This window comes from Gambusia affinis, linkage group LG07, assembly GCF_019740435.1.
Source record: "Gambusia affinis linkage group LG07, SWU_Gaff_1.0, whole genome shotgun sequence".
Lineage (NCBI taxonomy): Eukaryota > Metazoa > Chordata > Actinopteri > Cyprinodontiformes > Poeciliidae > Gambusia > Gambusia affinis.
This window is the reverse complement of record NC_057874.1, coordinates 30,429,702-30,454,647: the sequence shown is the minus strand read 5'-3', so window position 1 is coordinate 30,454,647 and position 24,946 is coordinate 30,429,702. Positions and strand designations below refer to the sequence as shown.

At 44.2% G+C, this 24,946-nt stretch overlaps 1 protein-coding gene across 6 annotated transcripts in view; it reads right to left on the bottom strand.

The window, feature by feature from the left end:
• Window positions 1–24,946, bottom strand: part of pcbp4 (poly(rC) binding protein 4) — a 90,037-nt gene that overhangs the window by 31,878 nt on the left and 33,213 nt on the right. For all 6 annotated transcript variants that reach the window (XM_044122140.1, XM_044122143.1, XM_044122138.1 and 3 more), the window contains 3 exons: window positions 6,948–7,242; window positions 6,562–6,585; window positions 4,968–5,000 (listed from right to left, as the gene is read on the bottom strand). In XM_044122140.1, coding sequence (XP_043978075.1) covers window positions 4,968–5,000; window positions 6,562–6,585; window positions 6,948–7,073 — 183 coding nt within the window. In that variant the 5' untranslated portion in view covers window positions 7,074–7,242. The remainder of the gene's footprint in view (window positions 1–4,967; window positions 5,001–6,561; window positions 6,586–6,947; window positions 7,243–24,946) is intronic.

Below are 24,946 nucleotides of genomic sequence, written 5' to 3'. Positions count from 1 at the left end.
GGGATGCGATGTGATGCGATGTAATGCGATGTGATGCGATGTGATGCGATGGGATGCAATGTAATGCGATGCGATGCGATGTGATGTAATGCGATGGGATGCGATGTAATGCGATGTAATGCGATGTAATGCGATGTGATGCAATGTAATGCGATGTAATTCAATGTGATGCGATGTGATGCAATGTAATGCAATGTAATGCGATGTGATGTAATGCGATGTGATGTAATGCGATGGGATGAGATGGGATGCGATGGGATGAGATGGGATGAGATGGGATGCGATGGGATGAGATGTGATGCAATGTGATGCAATGTGATGCGATGCAATGTAATGCGATGTGATGCGATGTGATGTGATGCGAGGTGATGTAATGCGATGTGATGTAATGCGATGGGATGAGATGGGATGCGATGGGATGAGATGGGATGAGATGGGATGCGATGGGATGAGATGTGATGCAATGTGATGCAATGTGATGCGATGTGATGTGATGCAAGGTGATGCGATGTGATGTAATGCGATGTGATGCGATGTAATGCGATGTAATGCGATGTGATGCGATGTGATGCGATGGGATGCAATGTAATGCGATGCGATGCGATGTGATGTAATGCGATGGGATGCGATGTAATGCGATGCGATGGGATGCGATGTGATGCAATGCAATGCGATATAATGCGATGGGATGAGATACGATGCGATGGGATGCAATGTAATGCGATGCGATGTGATGTAATGCGATGCAATGCGATGGGATGCGATGGGATGCAATGCAATGCGATGTGATATAATGCGATGTGATGCGATGCGATGTAATGCGATGCGATGTGATGCGATGGGATGTGATGCGATGGGATGCGATGAGATGCGATGTGATGCAATGCGATGTGATGTGATGCGATGCGATGTAATGCGATGTGATGTGATGTAATGCGATATGATGCGATGGGATGCGATGTAATGCGATGTGATGCGATGTGATGCGATGTAATGCAATCTAATGTGATGTAATGCGATGTAATGTGATGCGATGGGATGTAATGCGATGTGATGTAATGCGATGTAATGCAATCTAATGTGATGTGATGCGATGTAATGCAATGTGATGTAATCTAATGTGATGTGATGCGATGCAATGTAATGCGATGTGTTGTAATGTGATGTAATGCGATGTAATGTGATGCAATGTGATGCGAGGTGATGCAATCTAATGCGATGTGATGTAATGCGATGTGATGCGATGGGATGCATTGGGATGTGATGTAATGCGATGTAATGTGATGTAATGCGATATGATGCGATGGGATGCATTGGGATGTGATGTAATGCGATGTAATGTGATGTAATGTGATATGATGCGATGGGATGCGATGTGATGCGATGGGATGCGATGTAATGCGATGTGATGCGATGTAATGCAATCTAATGCGATGCGATGCGATGGGATGCGATGCGATGTAATGCGATGCGATGTGATGCGATGTAATGCAATCTAATGTGATGTGATGCGATGCGATGTAATGCAATGTGATGTAATCTAATGTGATGTGATGCGATGCAATGTAATGCGATGTGTTGTAATGTGATGTAATGCGATGTAATGTGATGCAATGTGATGCGAGGTGATGCAATCTAATGCGATGTGATGTAATGCGATGTGATGCGATGGGATGCATTGGGATGTGATGTAATGCGATGTAATGTGATGTAATGTGATATGATGCGATGGGATGCGATGTGATGCGATGGGATGCGATGTGATGCGATGTGATGTGATGCATTGTGATGTGATGCGAAGTGCAGCATCGTGCCGCGGCTCATGTTGCTGCTTCTAATGGAAATAGAGCTGTAGTCATTGGTTAATTTGATAAGTTAACAGGAAGTGCAATCAGTGATGCTGAATGTTTGATGAAAGCACAAGGTTACAGACTCCTGTTTTAGATAGTTGATGTTTCACATTAACACAAAATAAATATTAGAGGGTTTTTTTACCTTATAAAATTTACTTTTTGTATTTTTCCACTTTGTTTTCCTGCATTAAAAACAAACCCGGAGTTTTGCTTTGATTCTTTCATTCATGTTCGAGAAATCCCTTAATCTCCACTGAACCAAACTTCTGCTTTACAGTGTTTCACCCACTCCACTCCTTCAGACTAGCCAGCAGCAATTAGCAAACATCTGCTTAGCTCATTGTAGGAGCTACTTCTCAGAGTAACACAGGTAAAAATGTTAAAGGGTTTGTAGAGGAGCCATGTTGGGAGGACTTCCTGAAGGCGGAGCTTCTTAAAGAGCAGGAGCTTCTTAAAGATACAGAGGCCCAATTTCAAGGCGTTAAACTTCAAATTAATGTTTCTTTTAAGCCATATTTGTTATTGTACAAAGGACGTTTAAGAACTGAAGGCAACATAGTTACTGATTGTGCTATAAAATGTGTCTATGTTACTGGAGAACACATAATATCGCCCCATTTCCTTAAAGTGAGAAAGATTTTCACCCTAAAGCCTAATAACTACTAGTTTCATCTTCGTGTCTGTAGTGAATCTGTAACATGTGTCTTGTCCACCTGCTTTAACATTTCCAGACTGGTTGACCTTTGACCTGACATCGAGGTTCCGTCAGTCCAGATTTGGAGAAAATGATGTTTCTGGATGAAACTTTGAGCCCTGAGTGCATTATTATTGCAGACTGAACTGATCTCAGATGAGACGTATTTGGTGTAATAGTTAAAGTTTCAGGAGGCTAATATGTAGGGGTGGGTAAAATAATTGAAGAATCGAGGCATCGCAATAATTTCACACAAAATTCATAATCAATTAGGGGGCTCCTCAGAATCTATTCACCTCCTGACACGTTGGGGGTGCTGCGAGTTTGGTTACTGTGCTGAGCACCTGAGCGCATAACAACAGTCATGGCGAGCAGCTGTAGAAAGCTAACTCCGTCAACTTTTAAGTCAGATGTTTGGGCTCATTTTGCTTTCCCGTCTAAATCTGGAACTCAAGAAGTCGACAAAAGCAAGGTGGTATGTAAGCTGTGCCAGAGAGAATTAAAGTACTGCAGTAACACGACAAACCTGCGCAACCACTTAACCAGATACTGCGCAGATGCGCTACAAAAACCCGAAGCACAACCTGTTGATTCCAAACAGACAAATAATTCATCTCTAAATTTCCGCCAAGCTCTGCCCGCGCACAAAAAATCGCAAAGTCTGTAGCCGAGTTTATTTGCAAGGACCTACGACTGTACAGTGTTGTTGAAAACAAGGGTTTTAAGAATATGCTAAAGATACTCGAACCACGATGATGATCAGTGTGGATCAGCTGCTTTTTCTGAACAAGAATCTCCACATTCCCACTTAGTCTGTAACCAGAAATGAAGAACTGTACTGTTACAGTACAGTTCTTCATTTCTGGCTACAGTACTATAGTTCAGTTATGTTCAAAAATTAGAGGTTAATCACTACATGTTCAAAAGCTAAGAATGTTTACAAGCACTAAACGTTTTCAGTGCAATTCAGTTGAATACAACCCTATGATTTGTTTTTAAATCTGCACTAATATGCACAGATGTTATTGAAATGAATTTTTATTTATATTAGACTTTGAGATAAGCTATGCCTAATTTTATTTTACATGCACTTTATTTTTTATTAAGAACAGTTTTCTACTTTAAGCACATTGCAGAAAGAAGTTTGTTTCTTTGCTCAGAAATATGATGTTACAGAAGTTTGTATGGAAATAAATATTTTAAAAATGTCAACATTATCTTAAATCATTTGTGTCTTCACAACTTTAAATCAATATCGAATCAAATGGCAACAGCAATAATCGAAATCGAATCGTGAGGTTCCTAACAATACCCAGCCCTACTAATATGTAGCATTTAGCTGCGACTAAAGAGAATAATTACAAAGTGCTGAGGTAAGCAAAGTTTAAGCCCCGCCTCTTTTCTCACTGAGCCGATCTGCTGGGAGACAAGTTCACCTCCAGTCAAGTTTGGAGCTTCTGCTGGCAAATAACCAAATAATAATTCAGAGCAGGTATCGCATGGGGCTGATCTCTGTTACCATGACAACCAAGATTAATCTACAGGCTCTTACATCTACAGATTCATGTGCATGTCTTCATATTTATAATTTTCTCCTCCAATTTTAACTCTCAGCTGAACAGATGCAATTTTAGTTTAAAGCCAGATGAACTTCCCCTCAGCTGAGGGCTTCAGAGGACTGACCTCTGACCTCTGACCTGTTCTTCCTGATGACAAACTGTCCCTGCATCCATCAGACACTTTCAGCAGATTGGACTGAGTCTCTAACAGATTTTATTAGATGATTGAAGTTTTGAGCTCATGTCTAAACTCTGTTTTATGATTTTATGAATGTAAAGTAAAACACAAACAGGAAAAACTGCATTGTGGGAAAAAATCTCTTCTGTAAAAGCTGTTAATATTTCCCAACTTTCTGCTTTTTATAATCCAGTTTTAGTTTGATTTACCAGTTTTTGTCTCTCTGACATGAAAGCTACTGCAAAGAGAGAAGACAGACATGCCACAGGGAATTACACACACACACACACACACACACACACACACACACACACACACACACACACACACAAAGCTCCTGTCAGCTCGCTGTGTCAACATCATGTTCTGTAGAATCACAGCCGGAGCTCTTAAATACTGAACACCTTCAATTATTCCTGTTTCCATTTGCAGAATCGATACAGATCGAGCTTTGTGGCCCGTCTGAGCGCGCTCACTGACGGAACCGACAACTGGACCTTTCCGGGACCCAACAGAATCTGTGATGATGCTGGATCCAGCTGATTAGAGGAGATTAAGCTAAACCCTGCGACTTGTCAGAGTGTCAGCGAGGATGGGCACGGCGGCGGTAATTAGCCCAACACATGCAGGCTTGACGTGGATCAGCAGGAGAGGATGAGGAAGGGAGATGATGAAGGTCTTACCTCTTCTCGTATTCTCTTCACAGTTTCTCCTTTCTGCAAAGAGAAGAGGAACAAATGACATAAATATCCTGACAGGCTTCAGGGACGAAGGTTGAAAGAGAAGCTCAGAGATAATAAAGGTTTAATAAAATCCATCTGTCCAGATGGATTCTCAGTATGGAAGATAAAATGTTTGTGTGTGACTGAAAAACAACCAGGCTCAAGTTTCAACCACCGAATCAACCCTGATCTGTTACCTTCACATATGATCCATATTTAGGCAGATATTGATGAACCATGTGGTTCATTAGTCCAAAAACTAGAGCTGGGAATCTATTGAAATGTTTAATCAAGTTAACTGAAGGGTCTGTAATGAACTAATCGCAATTAATTAAAAGCATGTGTTGACAAAATGAGCAACATTTTTAATTCAAAAATCCTTTTTGCTGCCAAATTATTGAATAAATATGAACTCAACAGCAAATATATTTATTGTTTCAGGAAGTCCTGATCATTCATGTAGCTTCTTTAGAAATGTGGATGCTGTGGTGGTGCAGTGGGTTAGCACGCCCCACGTTTGGAGGCACTAGTCCTCGACGCGAGTTCGACTCCCGGTCCCGACAACCTTTGCCGCATGTCTTCCCCCCTCTCCTCGCCTTCTGTATGAAATACGAGCCGCTAGCGCCGCAAAAAGTCTTTGGAGAAAAAAAAAAGGAATGTGGTTGCTAACATTAGCTGCTACATGTTTAGCACTGAGATGCTATTTATGTTGAGTTTTTCTCGGTTCATCTGGCCTCCTGACACCTGGATGCCCTGCAGCACTTTTCCTTAAACTCCAACCTGCCAACAGGTTGAGAGTCCGACTCCGACATAAAAATGAGCTCCGAGGGCGGGAACACTGCGAGGAGTAAAACGGTCCATGTTGTAAACAAGCAGAGGAAGCATCTCCAGTTCTGTTTCTGTTTGGTTTTAACGAACCACATTCTGCTCTGCTGCAGGAGATCAGGCCTGAAAACGAGGAGAATCCCAACATCTGCTGCAGGAAATCACCCGAGAGAGGCTTCAGGAGAATTTCCTGTGATATGTAGGAATAATTGTGCCTGTGCGTCTCGTTCTCTGCCTGTTGGGGAGCAGCTTCCTCAGAGAGACGACAGCCTGACTGGAAACCTGACACCATTAACGAGCATTTCACACCAACTTGGTGCCGTAGAATCAAACTGAACGGCGCTCAGATCTGCAGCTTTAACAAGGCAAAAGGAGGAATGTTTCCTGTTATCCTGGTTTCCATTCGGTACACAGATTCCATGATGTGGTCCTGATGTATCCCAACAGAAACCCTACCTCAGAAATCAGTGTATTCACAAAGGAAAACCTTTTTTGTACCACACAAGTCACATTACTACTGGCAGAAAAGATGAAGAAGACAGGAAGTGGTAGGAGGATGGTGCAGCATGTTTTTTTAATAATATATCATGAGAAAGTATTTAAATTGTGCTTCTTACTTAATGGAAAAACCTCACCTGCGTTTTTTTTGACATTAGTGGAATATTACAGTTTTCTGCATGTAATGGAAACGCAGCTGTTGTTTAGCTTGCTGACTGTGAAGGAAACTCACCTTTCCAATAATACTCCCAACTTCCTGTGTGGGAAAGAAAAACAAGCAGTCAGAAAAGATTCTGTCCAGCCTGGATGTGTGTTCACTCCAGCAGCACCGGGTTCATGTAAGCTAGCAGGCAGATTTTTATTTGGGGCCCCTCGTTCCTAAGCTAGTCTTTGTGTGCAACGTAGCTGCTATCATTTGCATTATTTGTGATTAGCTCACAGTGTTATTATGATTAATGATTTTAACCTTACAGGAGTAGCAAACTAAAAAATAAATTGGATTTTCTACAGCTACATACTAGTGTGGGCTCTTGGGGGCCCCCTGGTGGTGTGGAGGTCCTAAGCAGCTGTTAAACTCTTTTATGCCTTGGGCCGGCCCTGCTCTCATGTATTCTTTACCTTTCCGTGCATGAGGAGGCGAAGCGTGAGCGTGACCCCCATGGCCCCGTCTCCAAACTCCTGTTCACAGCTCATGGTCCGGGCAGCGGTGGCGTGGTGGGCGGAGTCTGCCGCTAAGAGACGCATGAAGGTCCAAGTCGCCGAGGCGAGAGGAGCTGAGCAGAACACCACGGAGAACCCCTGAAGAACCCGCTGAGGAACAATGGAAAGCCCCGGAAAAGCAACGTTCCAGGTCCGGATGATGGAACTGGGCTGGTCCGACTGGAGGAAGAATCGTTTTAACCCGTTTCTTGTTCTGTAGGAAGCAGAAAGAAAAAAACCTTCAGATTATTCAAATTTTCCTTCTATAGAGCAGTTGTCCCCAACCACCGGGCCGCGGACCGGTACCGGTCCGTGGACCAATTGGTACCGGCAAGAAATAAATAAATATGTCCATTCTATGTATTGAGTCCAGAAGAGCTTTTATTTTGAAAATACTAAACCGGAAGCTGTCTGTTACGTCTTGTGCGTCAACATGAGTAAGAAACAACGGCGTCGGTCCGCAGGCGGTACCCCCGGTCCGCAGAACATTTACAAAGGGCTGACCGGTGCCACTGCTAGAGAATAAAATTCAGTTCAGCCAAACGGTTTGGTGCATTGCTGCCACCTTCTGGTAAGACGGAAAAAACCAGCTAACCAGTCAAAGACTGGTTCAGGCCCAGTTCAGCCAACATGATCGACAGCAAAAACCAGGATGTTGCTGTAAAAACAAAAAAGTTTTAGGGTCTGAAATATAATTTATGTGTGATTAGTAAATTAGTAAATGTTTTCCAGTCCCAGCTGTGATTTTCAGTTTGACTTTTTTCTCACAAATATTCATGCACAAGTTGTTAAAAAGTTCTATGAATCCAACTGTTTTTAAATCCCTGCACTAGTAAATTTGCCGACTGCAAAGTCTCTTCTTAATCGTTTTATTATATCTTATTAGCATGCTTCCATCTGCCTGTCGCTCTGCTGCTGGTGCGTCTGGATTTCTTTACTTCAAAAAGGTAAAGGCTGGTTCTGTTCGGTTCTGTTCTGTTGCCGGTTGTATCCAATCCGGTGCAGCAGATTCACCAGAAGCCATGAACGTAACTTCTGGTCAAATTATATTTCTACTACAGAAACCGTCTGCATTTCTTCTGTCTGCCACTAGAGGGAGCAAAACATGTTTGTAGACTGGATGTGGAAAAGGTTGTTAAAAAGTGAAAGAGAATCCAGAAGTTCAGGGTTCAGCCTCTGGGCTGTTGGTCCCAGTTTAACACCAGTATAAACTGGTTTGCTCCCAGTGTGGTGGGAGTGTAGACAACATTCCCAGTTAAATCTCCTCTGGTGTGAAAGCTGCCTGGTGTGTTTGGTTCTGTTGCAGTAACGTGGAAATGACCAGAGTTTGAGCAGGAAAGCACCAGACAGAAAACAGAAAAGCTGTCGGCCATTAAAATGCCACCGAGCTGTGAAGACTCTTCAGCTTTTTCTTTTACACAAAGTGTGTGTGTGTGTGTGTGTCACATGCATCATGACTTCCTTTGATCATTTTCCCAGGAAGCTGCTGACATTTCCTAGAGCATCTGTGATTTTATGCTTCGTGTCTGAAGGTCTGTCCTTCAGGCGTCTGTCTCTATGCCAACCGGGATCCTTGGTGGCGTTAAGGTGAGCATGTGAATAAAGAGAAGAGATCTCTGCTTCATACTAAGCCAGCTTCAGGTGTGTGTGTGTGTGTGTGTGTGGAATTGTATTGATTGCATTGAGCCGTATGTATCCGTCTCCATTTGTGCTGAGAGCGTCTGCGTCTTCCAGCCTCATAAAAAATACAGAATCTGAACCAAAGTAGGTCAGCATGCAGGCTGTCTGGCACGCGAGGCGAGCAGCTCCTCGTGACGACGCGTCTCTCTCTGTCTGACTGGAAACCACGGCGCTTAACGTCAGCAACAGCAGCGAGCTGAGGGATCGGCTCAGCGTTCAGAGACGTGGACCAGTTGGAAGTGTGCGAGCGCTCCGTTTCTTCAGGTACCAAAAAAGATTCATTTAGTTTTCTGCTGCAACCTGTGAGAGAGAGACGTAAATCCAGAACATTATGAATTATTGAGGCTCTTTCAGATGCTTCAGCCTTTCTCCCTGACTCATATATGACACACACACACACACACACACACACACGGCGTGGCCTCGTACTGAATGAACCTTGAGTTTGTGAGGTCACCACTGAGCCTCGTCCAGACGACATCAAGACGACTCAGAGTCACATCAGCAGACATTTTCAAGGCTCAACAAGATTCATTTTCCGCTCTTTGTGGTAAATCCTCATTTATTTTACATCATCATAACAATCTGGATTATAATCCTTCATTTTAAAACTGGGGCTGCACTGTGGCCTTGCAGCAAGAAGGTCCTGGGTTCGATTCCCAGCCCAGGTTTCTTTCTTTTTGCATGTTGGGTTCTCTCTGGTTCTCTGGGTTCCTCCCACAGTCCAAAACCATGACTGTTAATTGGTCTCTACATTCTCCCTAAGTGTGTGTGTGTGTGTGTGTGTGTGTGTGTGTGGGTGTGTGTGTGTGTCTGTCTGTCTCTGTGTTGCCCGGCGACAGGCTGACCTGTCCAGGTGACCCGCCTCTCGCCCAGAACGCAGCTGGAGAGGCAGCAGCTCCTCCTGACCCAGTAGAGACCAGGGTCACAGAAAATGGATGAATTTTAAAACTGAATTGTTGAAATGTGTGGAAGAAATGGAAAAATTTAAATCTTTCTTAAGAAAACTGATCAAACTATGACTTTTTGTTTTTAACTACTAATGAATCAGGATTGATGCTGGACACAACACCGGTGGAGACGAGGCGTAAACAACCATTAAAACCTGGTCTACTGGGAATGCTGGTCCACCAGTAGGTTCTGATCCATCAGAGAGGAGCAGACACCAGGGAACGGGGAAGTGCTGGGTGAGAGATTAAACATCCTGATGGTTTATAGTTCCCACAAGTCTGAACCAGAAGTGATCGGCGCCATCTTGGTGGCTTCCAGAACAAAAAGAAAATATGTAGAAACTCTTAAAGTTAAGTTACATACACAAAATGGCTTCTGTCAGGATCGACCCGTGTAAGACGGAGAATGGAAACATGTCAGACGATGTAGACCTCTGATGTCATTCTGTAGCTCACTACTTAACACGAAGAATGAGCCTGATGTACAATCAGCGTTTAAATGGATTTGAAAAGGACAAACGAAGGTTCTGGAGACCGGCAGAGGAAGTGCATGTAGTCAACAATAAGCTGCATGTCCGCCTTAGCTAGCAGGTAAAAGCTACTTTAGCTGTGCTAATGTTGCTAGTCTGAAGAAAGTACCACAGTAAATATCATCAATATGTATCTTAGTTCTACACAGAGAACTCAAAAATGACAATCAAGTAATAGTTGTACTTACATTGTTTATAGGTTAGGTAGAAACAAATCGAAAGCTGATTCTAAGCTTGTGGCTCGTTTGTTGTTGCCATAGCAACTACCTACCAAGATGGCTGCCAGCTACAGAGTTCCTGGAAGTGTGACATCACATGAGAACTACCACACCGTGTTACCATGGAGACCGAACACAGAAAAGTTGATAATTCACTGCTGTCCTGCTGAGACTGAAGAAAACAAAACCTGCAAATAAATTAGTTTTTCATTTTTCCAACAGGAAATGAACAAATGATGGAGTCTCAGACTGTTCAGCCTGTTCGTTCCTCCAATCACAGCAGAGAAGATCAGGACTGCGGGAGACGGTCAGAGGCACGACTTCACGGTTGTCCATGATTTGATTTTATTGGATCTGAACACCAGGTGGCAACAAACTGCATCTAAAACCTGATTGGATTAAACGGAGAGACGGCCACTGGTGTCTTCACACTGATTGGATAAAAAAAGACCCACGTTGGGCAAAGTCGTCAAGGACAAACTGAGCGTAAAAATGTCCCGTCAGTGTCTGGATGTGAGTCTTTAATTATGCCTGCATGTGGAGCTGCTGTAACTCAGAGCAATAACCTTTCATCAGCCGGGGAGGATTCAGAGAAACCGGCTTCAGTAAAGGAAGAGACGCAAACCTGAATCAGAATATTGTATCATTGGGCCGACTCCTTTAGAACAACTTCAACACAACAGCAACTTTTCCAGGGTCCAACCAGACCGGAGATGAAGCAGGAAGGAACCCCAGTGGTCTGAAAGAAGGGTAAAACAACCAAATAATTAACTTTAACACAATTAATTCATCTAAAGGAACAAGTTAAAGTCCATGTTAAACTTAAATTAAAAACTCAACAGCAACAATCTCAGATATTATATCTGCTTCTGTCTAATAAATCGATCGGCTTTAATAAGCAGAAATGAGATCCCAGCTACATTTATTCTGATGTATTTAAGTCCCAGGAACACAAACAAACATCCGTCGTTCATCAGATTATCATCCAGCTCCTGATGGGACTCAATCCAGGTTTATGATCCCTCTTCGTCTTATTCCATTAAGAGTGTGTGTTCCTGTTGGTGTGTGTGAGATAATGATGTCATGGCTGAGCAGCAGCGAAGTAGATGTGTGTGTCTATAAAATAGGCTGACATCACCGCCGATGTGTGTGTGTGTGTGTATGAGGATGAAGTTTGCAGCAAACACGACGGCTAAAAACAAAGTATGAGATGAGAGAGTAAAAGACAAAGCCGGACTCGGACGAGCCGGTCCTGCTGGTTCTGATGACTGTAATTAAAGGGACGGGATAATGGCAGGATGCTAACAGTAATGAAAGGTCGTCCAGGAAGCAGGAGGGCGTCTCCACACAGCTGCCATCGCCAGCAACAGATCCACAAATTAACACCTCCATCAAATCCACTCCACCCTCCACACAGCGACTCATTTCTTCCTCCAGGAAGAATCTGGAGAGCGAGCTCTTCGTTTCCGCTGTAGGTGTGAAAACAAAACACATTCTGTTCATTTCTTCTCTGCAACACGTTCACCGCCCTCCTCCTCTGTCTCCTCCACAACTAAGAACGCCGTCAGTGGGATTGAGTTAAAGGTCATGGCAGACAAACAGAGCGACACTGAACCGCTCTGAGAGGATTGGAGGAGAAATCCTCTCCTCTAGAAACAAGATGGCCGCCAAATTCAGCCTAATTCAGTTCAGAAATCCTTTATTTATCCTGAAGGTAAATTAAAGTTGATCATCCAGGTGTCGCTGTGGATGGTGATGCTGTCGGCTGGACGGCTCTCCAGTAGCAGTCAGGCCTGCAGCAAATCTGACGAAGCCTCTGACTGAAGACTGTTGCTTTACAACTGTCTGTCCTGACATGCTAGATGTTGGAGTATGGGATAAGATCCGTTAAATGCCATGATAAATGGAAAACTCTGTCTGGTCCTTTATTGGATTTGAAGTTTTGCATCACGAAGGAAGGAAGAAATGATGCAACTTCCTGTCTCTGTCTTGGAGTCAAGGTTCAGGTGTTATTTGAGCTTTTGAGATGCTAATCAGCTGCTCCGAGTTGAAAAAAACAACACCCTGTTGCCACGGTTACGCGTCATAACTGGTGTCTGAAAGTTGACAAAGTAAAAGCAGAAATCCTTCCAGCTGTTCAGCATCCAGAACCAGAGGGAAGAATGGACCTTACCAAGCTCCGCCCACAACGACCCACGTGACCGCAAGTCTCACAAGCAAAGCCTCGTAGCGCGTTGTTTCTATGGAAACATGACTCCATTAGTGCATCATTTCTACCTGATTTTCACAATATATCAGCTACTAGAATGGACAGAGGAAATAACAAGTTCATGTCATCAACTGGGAGGAGGTTACTGGTTCCTCAGTGTGGTGGGATGGTGTTCCACCCTCCCAACCGGTTTAGCAATTGATTGGTGGGCGGGGCAGATAGCCTTATAGCTGAGCAGTCCGCTGCGAGGTGCGTGTGCCTTGTTTCCTTACTGTATGTCGGCTGCCCAAGTGGCTGGTGTGCTCGATCCACTCATCCAAAATAGTAAGATACTGGGATTGTTGTCGGGTTCTGGTGCAATACCTGCCGTGCGTTTCTGCAGCGTTGCATGGCTGGCGTTGGCGGCTGCAGTTGGAGGTTGGTGCGGCTTCCATCCAGCCCTCGCCTGCTGATCCGCTCCCTCCCTGGTCGGCTGTGTCACCACATCTGGGTAAACTACCTGTTTAGAATTTAATTTATTTTACCTGAATCCAGGGTTAACGAGTTTTCTAATTTAGGATTCTTTCGGAGTCGCAGCGCTCGGACGCTCCTGCTGTCTCGTCTCGTCTTGCCGGTTTTGTTTGGGCCGCTCTCGACGGAACCTGCTGACGCTTGGACTGGCGGAACCCCCGTGAAAAGACATTAGAAGTCGGACAACGACAATTTGTCCCATCGTTTGCAGTGGTTGTGTTCTTTTCTTTGCCGTTTGTTTGCTTATTATTTAAATTACTAATTTGTTTGCTTTCCTTTGTTTGATTTACTAATTTGTTTTCTTTTGCATTGCATGTTTTGTCTGTTCATTCATTTTGTTGGGAATAACTTAATTTGTCCTTATTTTGATGCCTTTTCCTTTTAGGGGCTGAGTAGTGGGCCTGAGGCCATGTTTTAAAGGAAAAATGTTTTAATGGAATTTGTTAATAAATCATTGTAGACTACTCCGTGCTCTGGTGCGTCTTGTTTAAAAAGATCAACCCCTCTGCTGGTCACATTTGGCGCTGTGAGCAGGATGCACCATTGAACACGGACTTGTCTTTGTTTTGTCTTTGTTTTTTTTCTGTGTGTTTAGGGTCTTAGCTGTGTTTTTATTCATGGTGTTGTAAGACAAGACAGCAGTAGCTATCCAAGGAAGACTTAACTGTGGGTTCAGGATTTATTTTCACCGTTTCTTTTGTTTTTTGAGTTTCCTTTTGGTAGTGTTCCCCTGCAGGTATGGAGGAGGTGGCAGGCCGCCCGGTGGATGGAGTTGGTCAGCAGAATGTGACGGTTGGAGGTTCGCTGGGCGCCGCTCCTTTCCCAGCTGTGGCTGGTGGTGTCATGCCTGCTGGCGCTGTAGTTGCTGAGCGGTTGGTGGTTGTGCCCAGGGACCGGCGATGTCCCATGTTCGGTGGTAGGACTGGCATTGGGATTGGTGAGTGGATCGAGGAGGCCCAATCATGTATTCGGGCCCGCCATTTGTCAACGGCAGACCAGGCTTTCTTCCTTTTTGATCATCTAGAGAGGAAATAAAGTACCGCACCAGTGCAGAGAGGAATGATCCAGCTAAGATCTTGGCTATTTTGAGGGAGTTGTATGGTTGCACCGAGTCCTATGTAACTCTTCAGCATGCATTCTTTTCTAGGAAGCAGCAGGAGGAGGAAACACTGTTGCAGTTTTCCCTAGCACTGATGGCCCTTATGAAACCAGTTAAGCAGAATGCTCCTGATGGGTTGTTGAACGCTGATGTTCTGCTGCGTGACCAGTTTGTAGAACATGTGTTGGATAGTGCTCTCCGCCGGGAACTTAAGCAGTATGTTCGGGGTCATCCCACTGCCACCTTGTTGGATGTGCGTGGGGAGGCAATTCGGTGGGAGAGGCAGGGGTTTCCAGGTGGCGCTAGGGAGCGTAGTCACTCTCTCCCTTCTACATATGGGCTGCAGTTCGGGGTGTATGGCAGCTCTCGGCTAACTCCACCTACTGCTGCCCGCTCTGAGTTTAGTGAGTTAAGGGAACTTCTAAAACAGCAACAAGAACAGATTAATCAACTCACCCAGTGTATTGCTTCTCTGCAGACTTCTTTACCACAGGTGCGGCATCCTCGTCCAGGTTCTGTGGTCTGCCACAGGTGCCAACAGCCGGGTCACTTTGCCATAAACAAGTAACCGAGACACCACTCATGACGACATCAATGAGTGGGCAGGATGCCAACAATTTTGACGCGGCTGCTGTTTGTGAGCCTGCTATTCCCCCACCTGAGTTGTGGCTCAACAGCTCAGTGGGTGCTAGTTTTCCGCCTGGTTAACATTAGCTGGCCTTGCCACAGAGTTAACTTTGGCACGAACCCGCTCACCATCAATTGCTAAACCGGTGTGCATAGTTGGAAGGGTGGAACACCATCCCACCACATCAGTCACAAGCTGGTTGCAAACCTGAGGCCAGCAGGTGTCAGTCAGTTATGGTAGATCTGAACTTTGACCTCAATATGAGAAGCTACAGACTGATAGGAGGAACCAAAGAGCTCTGGAAAGGTAAAGAAGCCATTTGTTTGTTAAAATTGTATTAAATCTATTTGTTTTATGTGATGTTTGTTGTAAATGATGTAAACTCACAAATGAACGAGGTAATTAGTCCAACGTTTAGAAACTACAGCGGTTGTAATGAACCACAGCAAAGGTAAACAAAGGTAAAATAACCTGAACAGGTGATCAACTCAAAACCACTCCTACCTTTTTATTCTCTCTCTCTTTGTAGTTTAAACACACCTGTTACCATGGCAACCGCCTGCGCCCCGCAAGACGAGTAAAGATTATGTTAAAAACAAAACATCCAGTCCGTTAAGATATCAAGTTTATTTCTGGGTTATTAATCGTTGGTTCCCTGAACACAGTGATGGTTGATTGACCAGCTGTACTTGGTGCTAGAGAGGCTAACAGGAGGAACAGTTTAGTCCAAAACCTTTTCTGCTAAAATAAAATCTTCAGTGCGAGTCAGATACACGTTGCATATTGATCTGTTTAGCTAACGTAAGACTGTAGCAGACAGGCTACAAGGTGTACAAGTTGTATCAGTGCTGCTTTATGCTGTACTTAGCTAACAGGAAGCTGTTTGTGAGACGGCCAATCACGTGACCACGTAGAATGGGCATCAGCCAATGAAAAGCGGCCCTCTGGTAAGGTAAATTGTCCAAACTGCAAATGATGAAATAAAGTCTAGAAAATAACAAATCAGAGCTGCTGCCACCAGCAGCTTTCAGTCATTTCAAGACTGTAAAGATCCAACCGGAGAAAAAACAAAGTCAAGATGCTTTACCTCCAAATACATTGGAGATCTGCTGTCGTCATAGCAACCTTCTAGACCTCTCAGCTCTTCTGGAACAGAACCAAACATGGAGAAGCAGCCTTCAGCTTCTATGCTCCGCAAATCTGGAACAAACTTCCAGGAAACTGAAAAACTGCAGAAACCCTGAGCTCCTCTAAGGCTGGTTAGAGCTGCTTTTAACAGCATTAGACCAGCATGAACTATGGTGGCCCTGTTGGGTCATGGGGTGTACTTAGTTTTTACTCTTTGGTTCTGCTATTATTAATCTGACAGGTTTATATTTATTATGAGCAGATGATTAGGAGGCTGAAGCTGAAACAGGGTTTGTTTGTCACTGTGTTTACTAAAGCCCTTCAGATGTCTGAACACACACACACACACACACACACACACCGCAATATGAACACAACTGGCATGAACACACAGACCGACTGAGACACAAATAGAGCATGAAGCATGTGCTGCATGCACACGGCTGGGCTGATGGAGCAAACAGGAACTCACACACAAACACACACGCCGTCTGCGTCACACACACCAGGGGGATGGCTGGACTCACAGCAGGAATGGACACACTGACTGTTAATGCAAAGAAACACACACACACTCACACAGCTTGAGTCTGAAGCAGAGCACGAACATCTGAAGCATCTGAATCAGGAGCAGCTTCAGAGTCAGCAGAGTTTATCTGGAGGAGTCAGAAACGTTCCAGTGGCTTAAACAGAACCGGACCGAGAGAGGAAACCCAAATCCTGCGTGGAGGAAGTGGAGATCAGCGTTCAGCGTCAAGCACCGGCAGAGAGGAGGCCGTTCCAGGACAGCAGGGGGCCGTGAGGATGCAGAACGTGGTTCTGATCCAGTGACTGAAGGAGAAACCGAGCTTAACAGAACCGACCTGCAAAAACAGGCAGCTAAATGTTTCACCTCACTTCATCCTCCAAATACAATCAGACTAAAGGACTAAATTATGTGCTTTATAGACAAATTCAATTCAAATTGAAACATTATTAAATGTTGCTGTAACTCATATTAATTCAAATTCTTCGGAGTTATTGCAGAAGGCAACTCTATTACCTGCAATTGTTATAAAAATGCTACATATCAAATTGAACATCTTAAAATTGGGCCTCTGTCTCTTTAAGAGGCTCCTGCTCTGTCTGAAGCTCCGCCTCCAGGAACTCGTCCCAACATGGCTCCTCTATTAAACCTTTAACATTTTTTTTTCCATTTTTTTCTCTGAAGAGTTTGTGCGGTGGCTCTTATTTTTGCGACAGTAGGCAGACAGAAAAGTGGGTGAGGAGAGGCGGGAAGACATGCGGCAAAGGTCGCTGGGCCCAGGAGTCAAACCCGTGACGTCCGCCTCGAAGACTAAGGCCTCCAAACGAGGGGCGTGCAAACCCCCTGCGCCACCACAGCACGCCCCTCCCTTTTACATTTTTATCAGCGTTGCTCTGAGAAGTAGCTTCTACAATGAGCTCAGCAGATGTTTGCTAATTGCTCCTGGCTAGTCTGAAGGAGCTGAGTGGCGTTTTGAACAGCTGAATGGTTGCCATGGAGATTTAAGAATTTCTCCAACATGCATCAAAGAATCAAGGCAACATTCTAGGGAATAACTTTATATCATAATGCAGAGTTTAAAGGTGGATTTCTCGGGACACTGCCCCTTTAAGAACCAGATCATCCTCAGCTTCGGCTGGAGGAACTTCAGCTTCGCCAGAATATTTCTTCCTCTGTGGTTTCAGGAGGTTTCTGCTCAGACAGCAGCAGCAGAGGCTGTGAAGCCAACAGGAGCAGAGCTGCAGCGTTTTATCATCATTTCTAATAATCAGCCTTCCTCTGGTTAAAGATCCAGATCCAGGATCTACAACCCGACTCGGGTCGGATTCCACATTTAAAAAGTCTCTTCCACTCATCAGTGACAGTTTGGTCCTGACAGCTGCAGAAGGTTTCAATCTGACAGTTGTATTATGGGATGGATAAACAGAGCTGAACTATTGAGGAACGATGTTCAGAAACAAACTCTGAGTCTGAAAACGGAGGAAATTAGCAGCAATAATCTGGGTTGTTCAGTTTGTGAAAATATGACAGCTCAATTTTTAAAATTATATATTTATATTTTTTATTATTTCCAATGTCACATTTTAAACTAAATATTTAGCTTCTACAAAAATATTTAGCTTGTAGCTAAATGTGTAATTTTCAAATTCACATTTATATTTAGTTCAGAGCTAAATAAACTAAATATAAATATTTAGCTTCAAACTAAATAGCTAATATGTAAACTAAATATTTAGTGTCAGACTACATACTTAGCTTCAAACTAAAGAGATCTAAAGAATTAGCTTTAAACTGAATATTTACTTTGCTAATATTTAGTTGGTTTATTTAGTTATTTATTGTCCCAACCAAGCTGGTAAACCAAATATTTTTGTTCCAAACTGAGTATTTTGTTTCCTCACAGCTAAATATTTTGTTTTGTAAACTAAATATTCAGGTTTACGCTAAGTAAATATTTAGTTTGAAACAATAAGTAAATAACATGACTGCTAGATAAATGACCCGCCATTTTTTCTCTTAAACAGCCCAAATTACTGCTGTTCATTTTCTGCTGTATAAGTTCAGAACTGGCAGTCCACAGCCGCAGTCCTCTGTCTGCATCAGAAGACAAACAGCAGGACGAAGAGTTGCAGATAAATTTATCTCAAAGAAGAAGAAGAGGAAGATTCTTGCAGAGGAAACCTTTCTGCCACAAGGATCTGGAGTTCCCTTCATCTCCAACTCATCCCCTCCATCAGCCACTGCATCACTCCTCTGTGGATATTACCCGTCTGTCTGGCTCCCTGCTGGGAAGCGTGAGCGAGGAGGAGGAGGGTGATGAAGAAAAATCAAACAGCAGCAGAAAGAAAAAACAGATAAAACAGCCCAATGAAAAAAAATATGATTGACTTTCTGTCAGATATGGAAACAGCAGCTCAGTTTCTGTTGATGACTCGTTATGAATAAGAAGCCTAGTCGGAGCGTTCATGACTTTTTAAACAGGAATCCAGATGTTGCAGCTTCCTGCAGAAAGAGGGAAAGCTCCAACGGCTGCTGGACGCTTTTCAGACTCAGTTTCACACAAACACTGAAAACTCTCACTTCATATGAGCTGAGGAATCTGGGAAAGTTTGGAGTGAGCCGTCATCGACACGCTTTCATTAATATCCTGCATGATTTCTGACTGAAGTCCTAAAAAGCAACAGAGCTAGCAAAACTCAACAACTGTAACACTGAAAGCAAAACTGAAAGCATGAGTGAAAAGTCCTGAAGCGCAAACCAAACAGAGAGGTGAGCAATAACAAATATGACCCAGCAGAGGGCGCTGTGCTATGTTGTAACAACATCTTTGAAACTCACTACCATGTCGGTGTGGCGCATTAGCAGTGTTAATGTTTATGATTAGCTCTTTGCAGTTAGCGCTGCTGACGTTTTAGCTAGCGCCGCCCAACACTGGTTTCAGAAACTCTCCAGGTCTGGAGGAATTTCCTTCCTGACAATGTTACTTTACTGACCTTTACTGTCAGCTATCAGACAGGAAATGGACAGAGAGACAGACAGAAGACAAGCATCAAAGGTCATGAGGTCAGGAACCGAGCCCAGGAGGGCTGCAGTGCGTCTGCTGTGATGCCACTCCACCCGACGGCCTGCAAATCTTTTCTTCTTGCAGATTTTTGCTCTGTCACCATGATGTCAGCTTCATCCACCAAATCCAGATGAGCATTTCATGGAAACCATGGAAGCATCCGCAGCAACAGCTTTATATTTAATGGCTTGTTTAAATTCTGTAAAAAAGGGAGAATTTTTCCATGAAAGCAGAATCTCTAATGGATTAACCCGATGCCAAGCGCTGCATTTTATGCTCCTGTAAGCAGGCCAGGAGGCTTTGGTCGCCTTTCTTCCTCAGAAATCCAGTTTCCTAATGAGGAGTCAGACTAATGAAATCTAAAAGAGTAAGAGGCTGACATGGAGACGTGATGGGAGGGACGCAGGCTGCAGAGGCTGCAGGCTAACAGGCAGGAAGTAATGGACTCTTTATTGAATTAAATGCTCCGCAAACGCAGAGCAGTCATTATTATCCAGCTGGGATCCTGACACCAGCGCCGATAACAGGATCCATTAACCCGATTGGCTGCGCAGCCATTCGTCAAAAGCCGTGGCTTAATATGAAGCAGTTATCAGTGGAACTGAGGCTAGGATACAGATTTTAAACTAAAACCGGATCCAGGGTCCAGTCAGACATGATGAGGCCCGGCGGCTCCCTGCAGGGTACGAAACGTTTCCACGAAACGTTTCCACGAATGGACTCGAAAAAATGGCTTTCGTGTTGCATTCGTTCACTTTTTGGTCGTAAAACAACTCCCGATTGCACTCAACGTGCGTAAAATGCGCACTATGCTATGGCTAACATGATCGATCATATTCCTGGTTTTATTTGGAAGTAAATATAAAACAAAATCAATATAAAACCACTACTTTTACAAAGTTTGAAGTCTCTACTGTCCAACAGAAATGAAATGCACACTTCGCACGGCGTCTTTTCTTTATACAGAAGTCTTTTAAATGCATGACGTCATCGACGGGCGTCGACCTCAGAGGGTTAAAGTATTTTATTGGGATTGCATGTCGATTGAGTAATAAATACTCAGCAAAAAACGGATTCTATTTTTATTGAGCATCAACTAACTGGAGTTTTCTCCCAAACGCAGCTGTCGCCATTTTGTAGACTAGCTTAGCGTAGCCGCCAGGATGAACACGGACAGCTGAAATTGGCCAATCGCTGATGCAAACTGCTTATGTGGGGAAAAAGAACAAATTAATCAGTTTGAAAGGATATTATATAGTATCAGTATGTTCTAGTTTTTCCCCATTAATTACCATTTTTATTTATTTCAGCTAATGAAAATGTTTTCCCAGGTTCAGGTTTTGTCATTTGGTTATTTATCTACAGTAACTTTTATTTCCAACCATCCAGGAGGAGTTCAGAGGTGAACTGAGATGTTTTATGTGATAAAGTCACAAAGTGCAACATGTGAGTTCAGGTTCATCAGCAGCAGCTCGAAGTGCAGCCAAACTGTCCGCCTTACAAACAACATCCATATTTTCATTTATGTAAAGAAGAAGTCGTCTGGAGCAGCAGGATCCATAATCTGACACAATCTGCTGCTCTCGGGTCGTCTGCAGGAAATGAGCTCGCCCAACACGACTGCTGCTTCACTTGACCCGCTGACCTCACTCCTCTGCAGCCTCCGACTCGAAGCGCGGCGGCGGAACGGCGGATGAAATGTCAGGGACGTGGTGAACACGGCAGCCGGGGGAAAAATGTCTCATTGGGATGAATATCTGATCAGCTCTGCCCTCTGAGGAACTAATCCTGTCCAACGTGTCCCCAATCCGTCCCTCAGCGTCCACTCTGCACACGCCCAGCCCTGGCAGGGATTTCTTCTGCCAGTAATTGGGAACGGATCGGACTTTCTGACGGGCTTCATCTGTAATCGGAGCCGATTCGCCTCCCCTCAGTTCTCCCGTTTAGAGGAACAGATGTTACGTCAGAAAACCAACTTTAGACGTTAAATATGAAAATCTTTCTGCTTCCGACAGAGTTCTGCACAGCGTGACCCAAATCCATCTGATTTCAGATGCAGAAGCTCTGAAGTTTCTCATTGAAGCTTTTATTCTGCTCTCTAATTGGAACCTCAGCAGAGAAACAGGAGAAAAGAACAAAGAGGAACCAGAGCTGCTGATCCCAAACAAGATGGAGACGAGCTCTTCCTGCCACTTCATGTTGGACAAACTTAGGAAGCCATGAAGGATGGAAAATATGGATATAATATGAAAAACCTCAGGTATATTTCTCTAAACCAGTCCTGGTCAGTCCTGGTTCTGGAGGTCCGGTGTCCTGCAGCTCTTAGAGTCTCTCTGGTCCAACAACCTGAACCCAACAGCTGGATCTCCTCCTCAGTGCAGTCGGGTTCTCCTGCTGATGACTTCATGATTGGACTCAGGTGTGTTGAAGTAGAGAAACATCTTGCAGGAGACCTCCAGGTCCTCCAGGACCTCCAGACTCTCCAGGTCCTCCAGACTCTCCATGACCTCCAGACCCTCCAGGTCCTCCAGGCCCTCCAGACTCTCCATGACCTCCAGACCCTCCAGGACCTCCAGGACCTCCAGACTCTCCAGGCCCTCCAGACTCTCCATGACCTCCAGACTCTCCATGACCTCCAGACCCTCCAGGACCTCCAGGTCCTCCAGGACCTCCAGACTCTCCAGGCCCTCCAGACTCTCCATGACCTCCAGACCCTCCAGGACCTCCAGGACCTCCGGGTCCTCCAGGCCCTCCAGGTCCTCCAGACTCTCCATGACCTCCAGACCCTCCATGGCCTCCAGGACCTCCAGGACCTCCAGACCCTCCAGGCCCTCTGGGACCTCCAGGTCCTCCAGAAGCTTCAGTGTTTCCATAAACCAGATCCTGTCAGAACCTCAGAAGCTGCCATGCGGTGCACCACAGGTCACTTTCAGGACGTATTCTCATTCTAATGTTTATGGACCTTACAAGCTCCGCCCACAACCGACCCACGTGACCGCAAGTCTCACAAGCAAAGCCTGGCGGTGCCTTGTTTCTATGGAAACATGACTCCATTAGTGCATCATTTCTACAATATATCAGAGGAACTAACAGGTTCATGTCATCAACTGGGAGGAGGTTACTGGTTTCTCCCTCACAAGCTGGTTGCAAACCTGAGGCCAGCAGGTGTCAGTCAGTTATGGTAGATCTGACCTTTGACCTCAATATGAGAAGCTACAGACTGATAGGAAACCAAAGAGCTCTGGAAAAGTAAAGAAGCCATTTGTTTGTTAAAATTGTATTAAATCTATTTGTTTTATGTGATGTTTGTTGTGAATGATGTAAACTCACAAACAAACAGGGTAATTAGTCCAACGGTTAGAAACTACAGCGGCTGTAATGAGCCACAGCAAAGGTAAACAAAGGTAAAATAACCCAAACAGGTGATCAACTCAAAATCACTCCTACCTTTTTACTCTCTCTCTCTTTGTAGTTTAAACACACCTGTTACCATGGCAACCGCCTGCGCCCCGCAAGACGAGTAAAGATTATGTTAAAAACATAACATCCAGTCCGTTACGATATCAAGTTTATTTCTGGGTTATTAATTGTTGGTTCCCTGAACACAGTGATGGTTGATTGACCAGCTGTACTTGGTGCTAGAGAGGCTAACAGGAGGAACAGTTTAGTCCAAAACCTTTTCTGCTAAAATAAAATCTTCAGTGTGAGTCAGATACACGTTGCATATTGATCTGTTTAGCTAACGCGAGACTGTAGCAGACAGGCTACAAGGTGTACAAGTTGTATCAGTGCTGCTATTATGCTGTACTTAGCTAACAGGAAGCGGTTTGTGAGACGGCCAATCAGGTGACCAGTAGAATGGGCATCAGCCAATGAAAAGCGGCCCTCTAGTAAGGTCCATTTCTCCTCCAGGCCAAACAATCAGCCAGTTTTCTGATATTCTTCTTCATTTTCTATGCTGATGATACTCAGCTATACAGTTGTGGTCAAAAGTGTACATACACTTGTAAAAAATCATAATGTTATGGCTGTCTTGAGTTTCCAATAAGTTCTACAACTCTTATTTTTCTGTGATAGAGTGATCGGAACACATACATGTTTGTCACAAAAAACAGTCATAAAGTTTGGTTCTTTCATAAATTTATTATGGGTCTGCTGAAAATGTCACCAAATCTGCTGGGTCAAAAATATACATACAGCAACATTAGTATTTGGTTACATGTCCCTTGGCCATTTTCACGGCAACTAGGCGCTTTTGGTAGCCATCCACAAGGTCCTGGCAAGCTTCAGGTCGAATGTTTGACCACTCTTCTTGACAGAATTGGTGCAGTTCAGCTAAATGTGATGGTTTTCTTGCATGAACCTGTTTCTTTAGCACTGTCCACATGTTCTCAATGGGGTTTAAGTCAGGACTTTGGGAAGGCCATTCTAAAACCTTAATTCTAGCCTGGTTTAGCCATTCCTTTACCACTTTTGATGTGTGTTTTGGGTCATTGTCTTGTTGGAACACCCAACTGCGCCCAAGACCCAACCTTCGGGCTGATGGTTTTAAGTTTTCCTGCAGAATTTGGAGGTAATCCTCCTTCTTCATTATCCCATTTACTTTCTGCAAAGAACCAGTTCCACTGGCAGCAAAACATCCCCAGAGCATAATACTACCACCACCATGCTTGACAGTAGGCATGGTGTTCCTGGGATTAAAGGCCTCACCTTTTCTCCTCCAAACATATTGCTGGGTGTTGTGGCCAAACAGCTCAATTTTTGTTTCGTCTGACCAGAGAACTTTCCTCCAGAAGGTTTTATCTTTGTCCATGTGATCAGCAGCAAACTTCAGCCGAGTCTTAAGGTGCCTTTTCTGGAGCAAGGGCTTCTTTCTTGCAGCCTCTCAGTCCATGGCGATGTAAAACACGCTTGACTGTGGAGACTGACACCTGTGTTCCATCAGCTTCCAAATCCTTGCAGACCTGCTTCTTGGTGATTCTTGGTTGACTCTTGACCATCCTGACCAATCTCCTCTCGGCAGCATGTGATAGCTTGCGTTTTCTTCCTGATCGTGGCAGTGACACAACTGTTCCATGCACTTTATACTTGCGTATAATTGTCTGCACAGTTGCTCTTGGGACCTGTAGCTGCTTTGAAATGGCTCCAAGTGACTTCCCTGACTTGTTCAAGTCAATAATTCGCTTTTTCAGATCCACACTGAGTTCCTTTGACTTTCCCATTGTAGCTTTTGTAGCTGAGTCTAATCACTGGGTCAAATGAGCCCTATTTAAATGGGCTCATGAGAAGTCAACAGCTGTAGTCAATCAGAATCACTTAGAAGAAGTGAAGAGGCCATGACATGAAGCTAATTTGATTGACACAACTCGCTACATC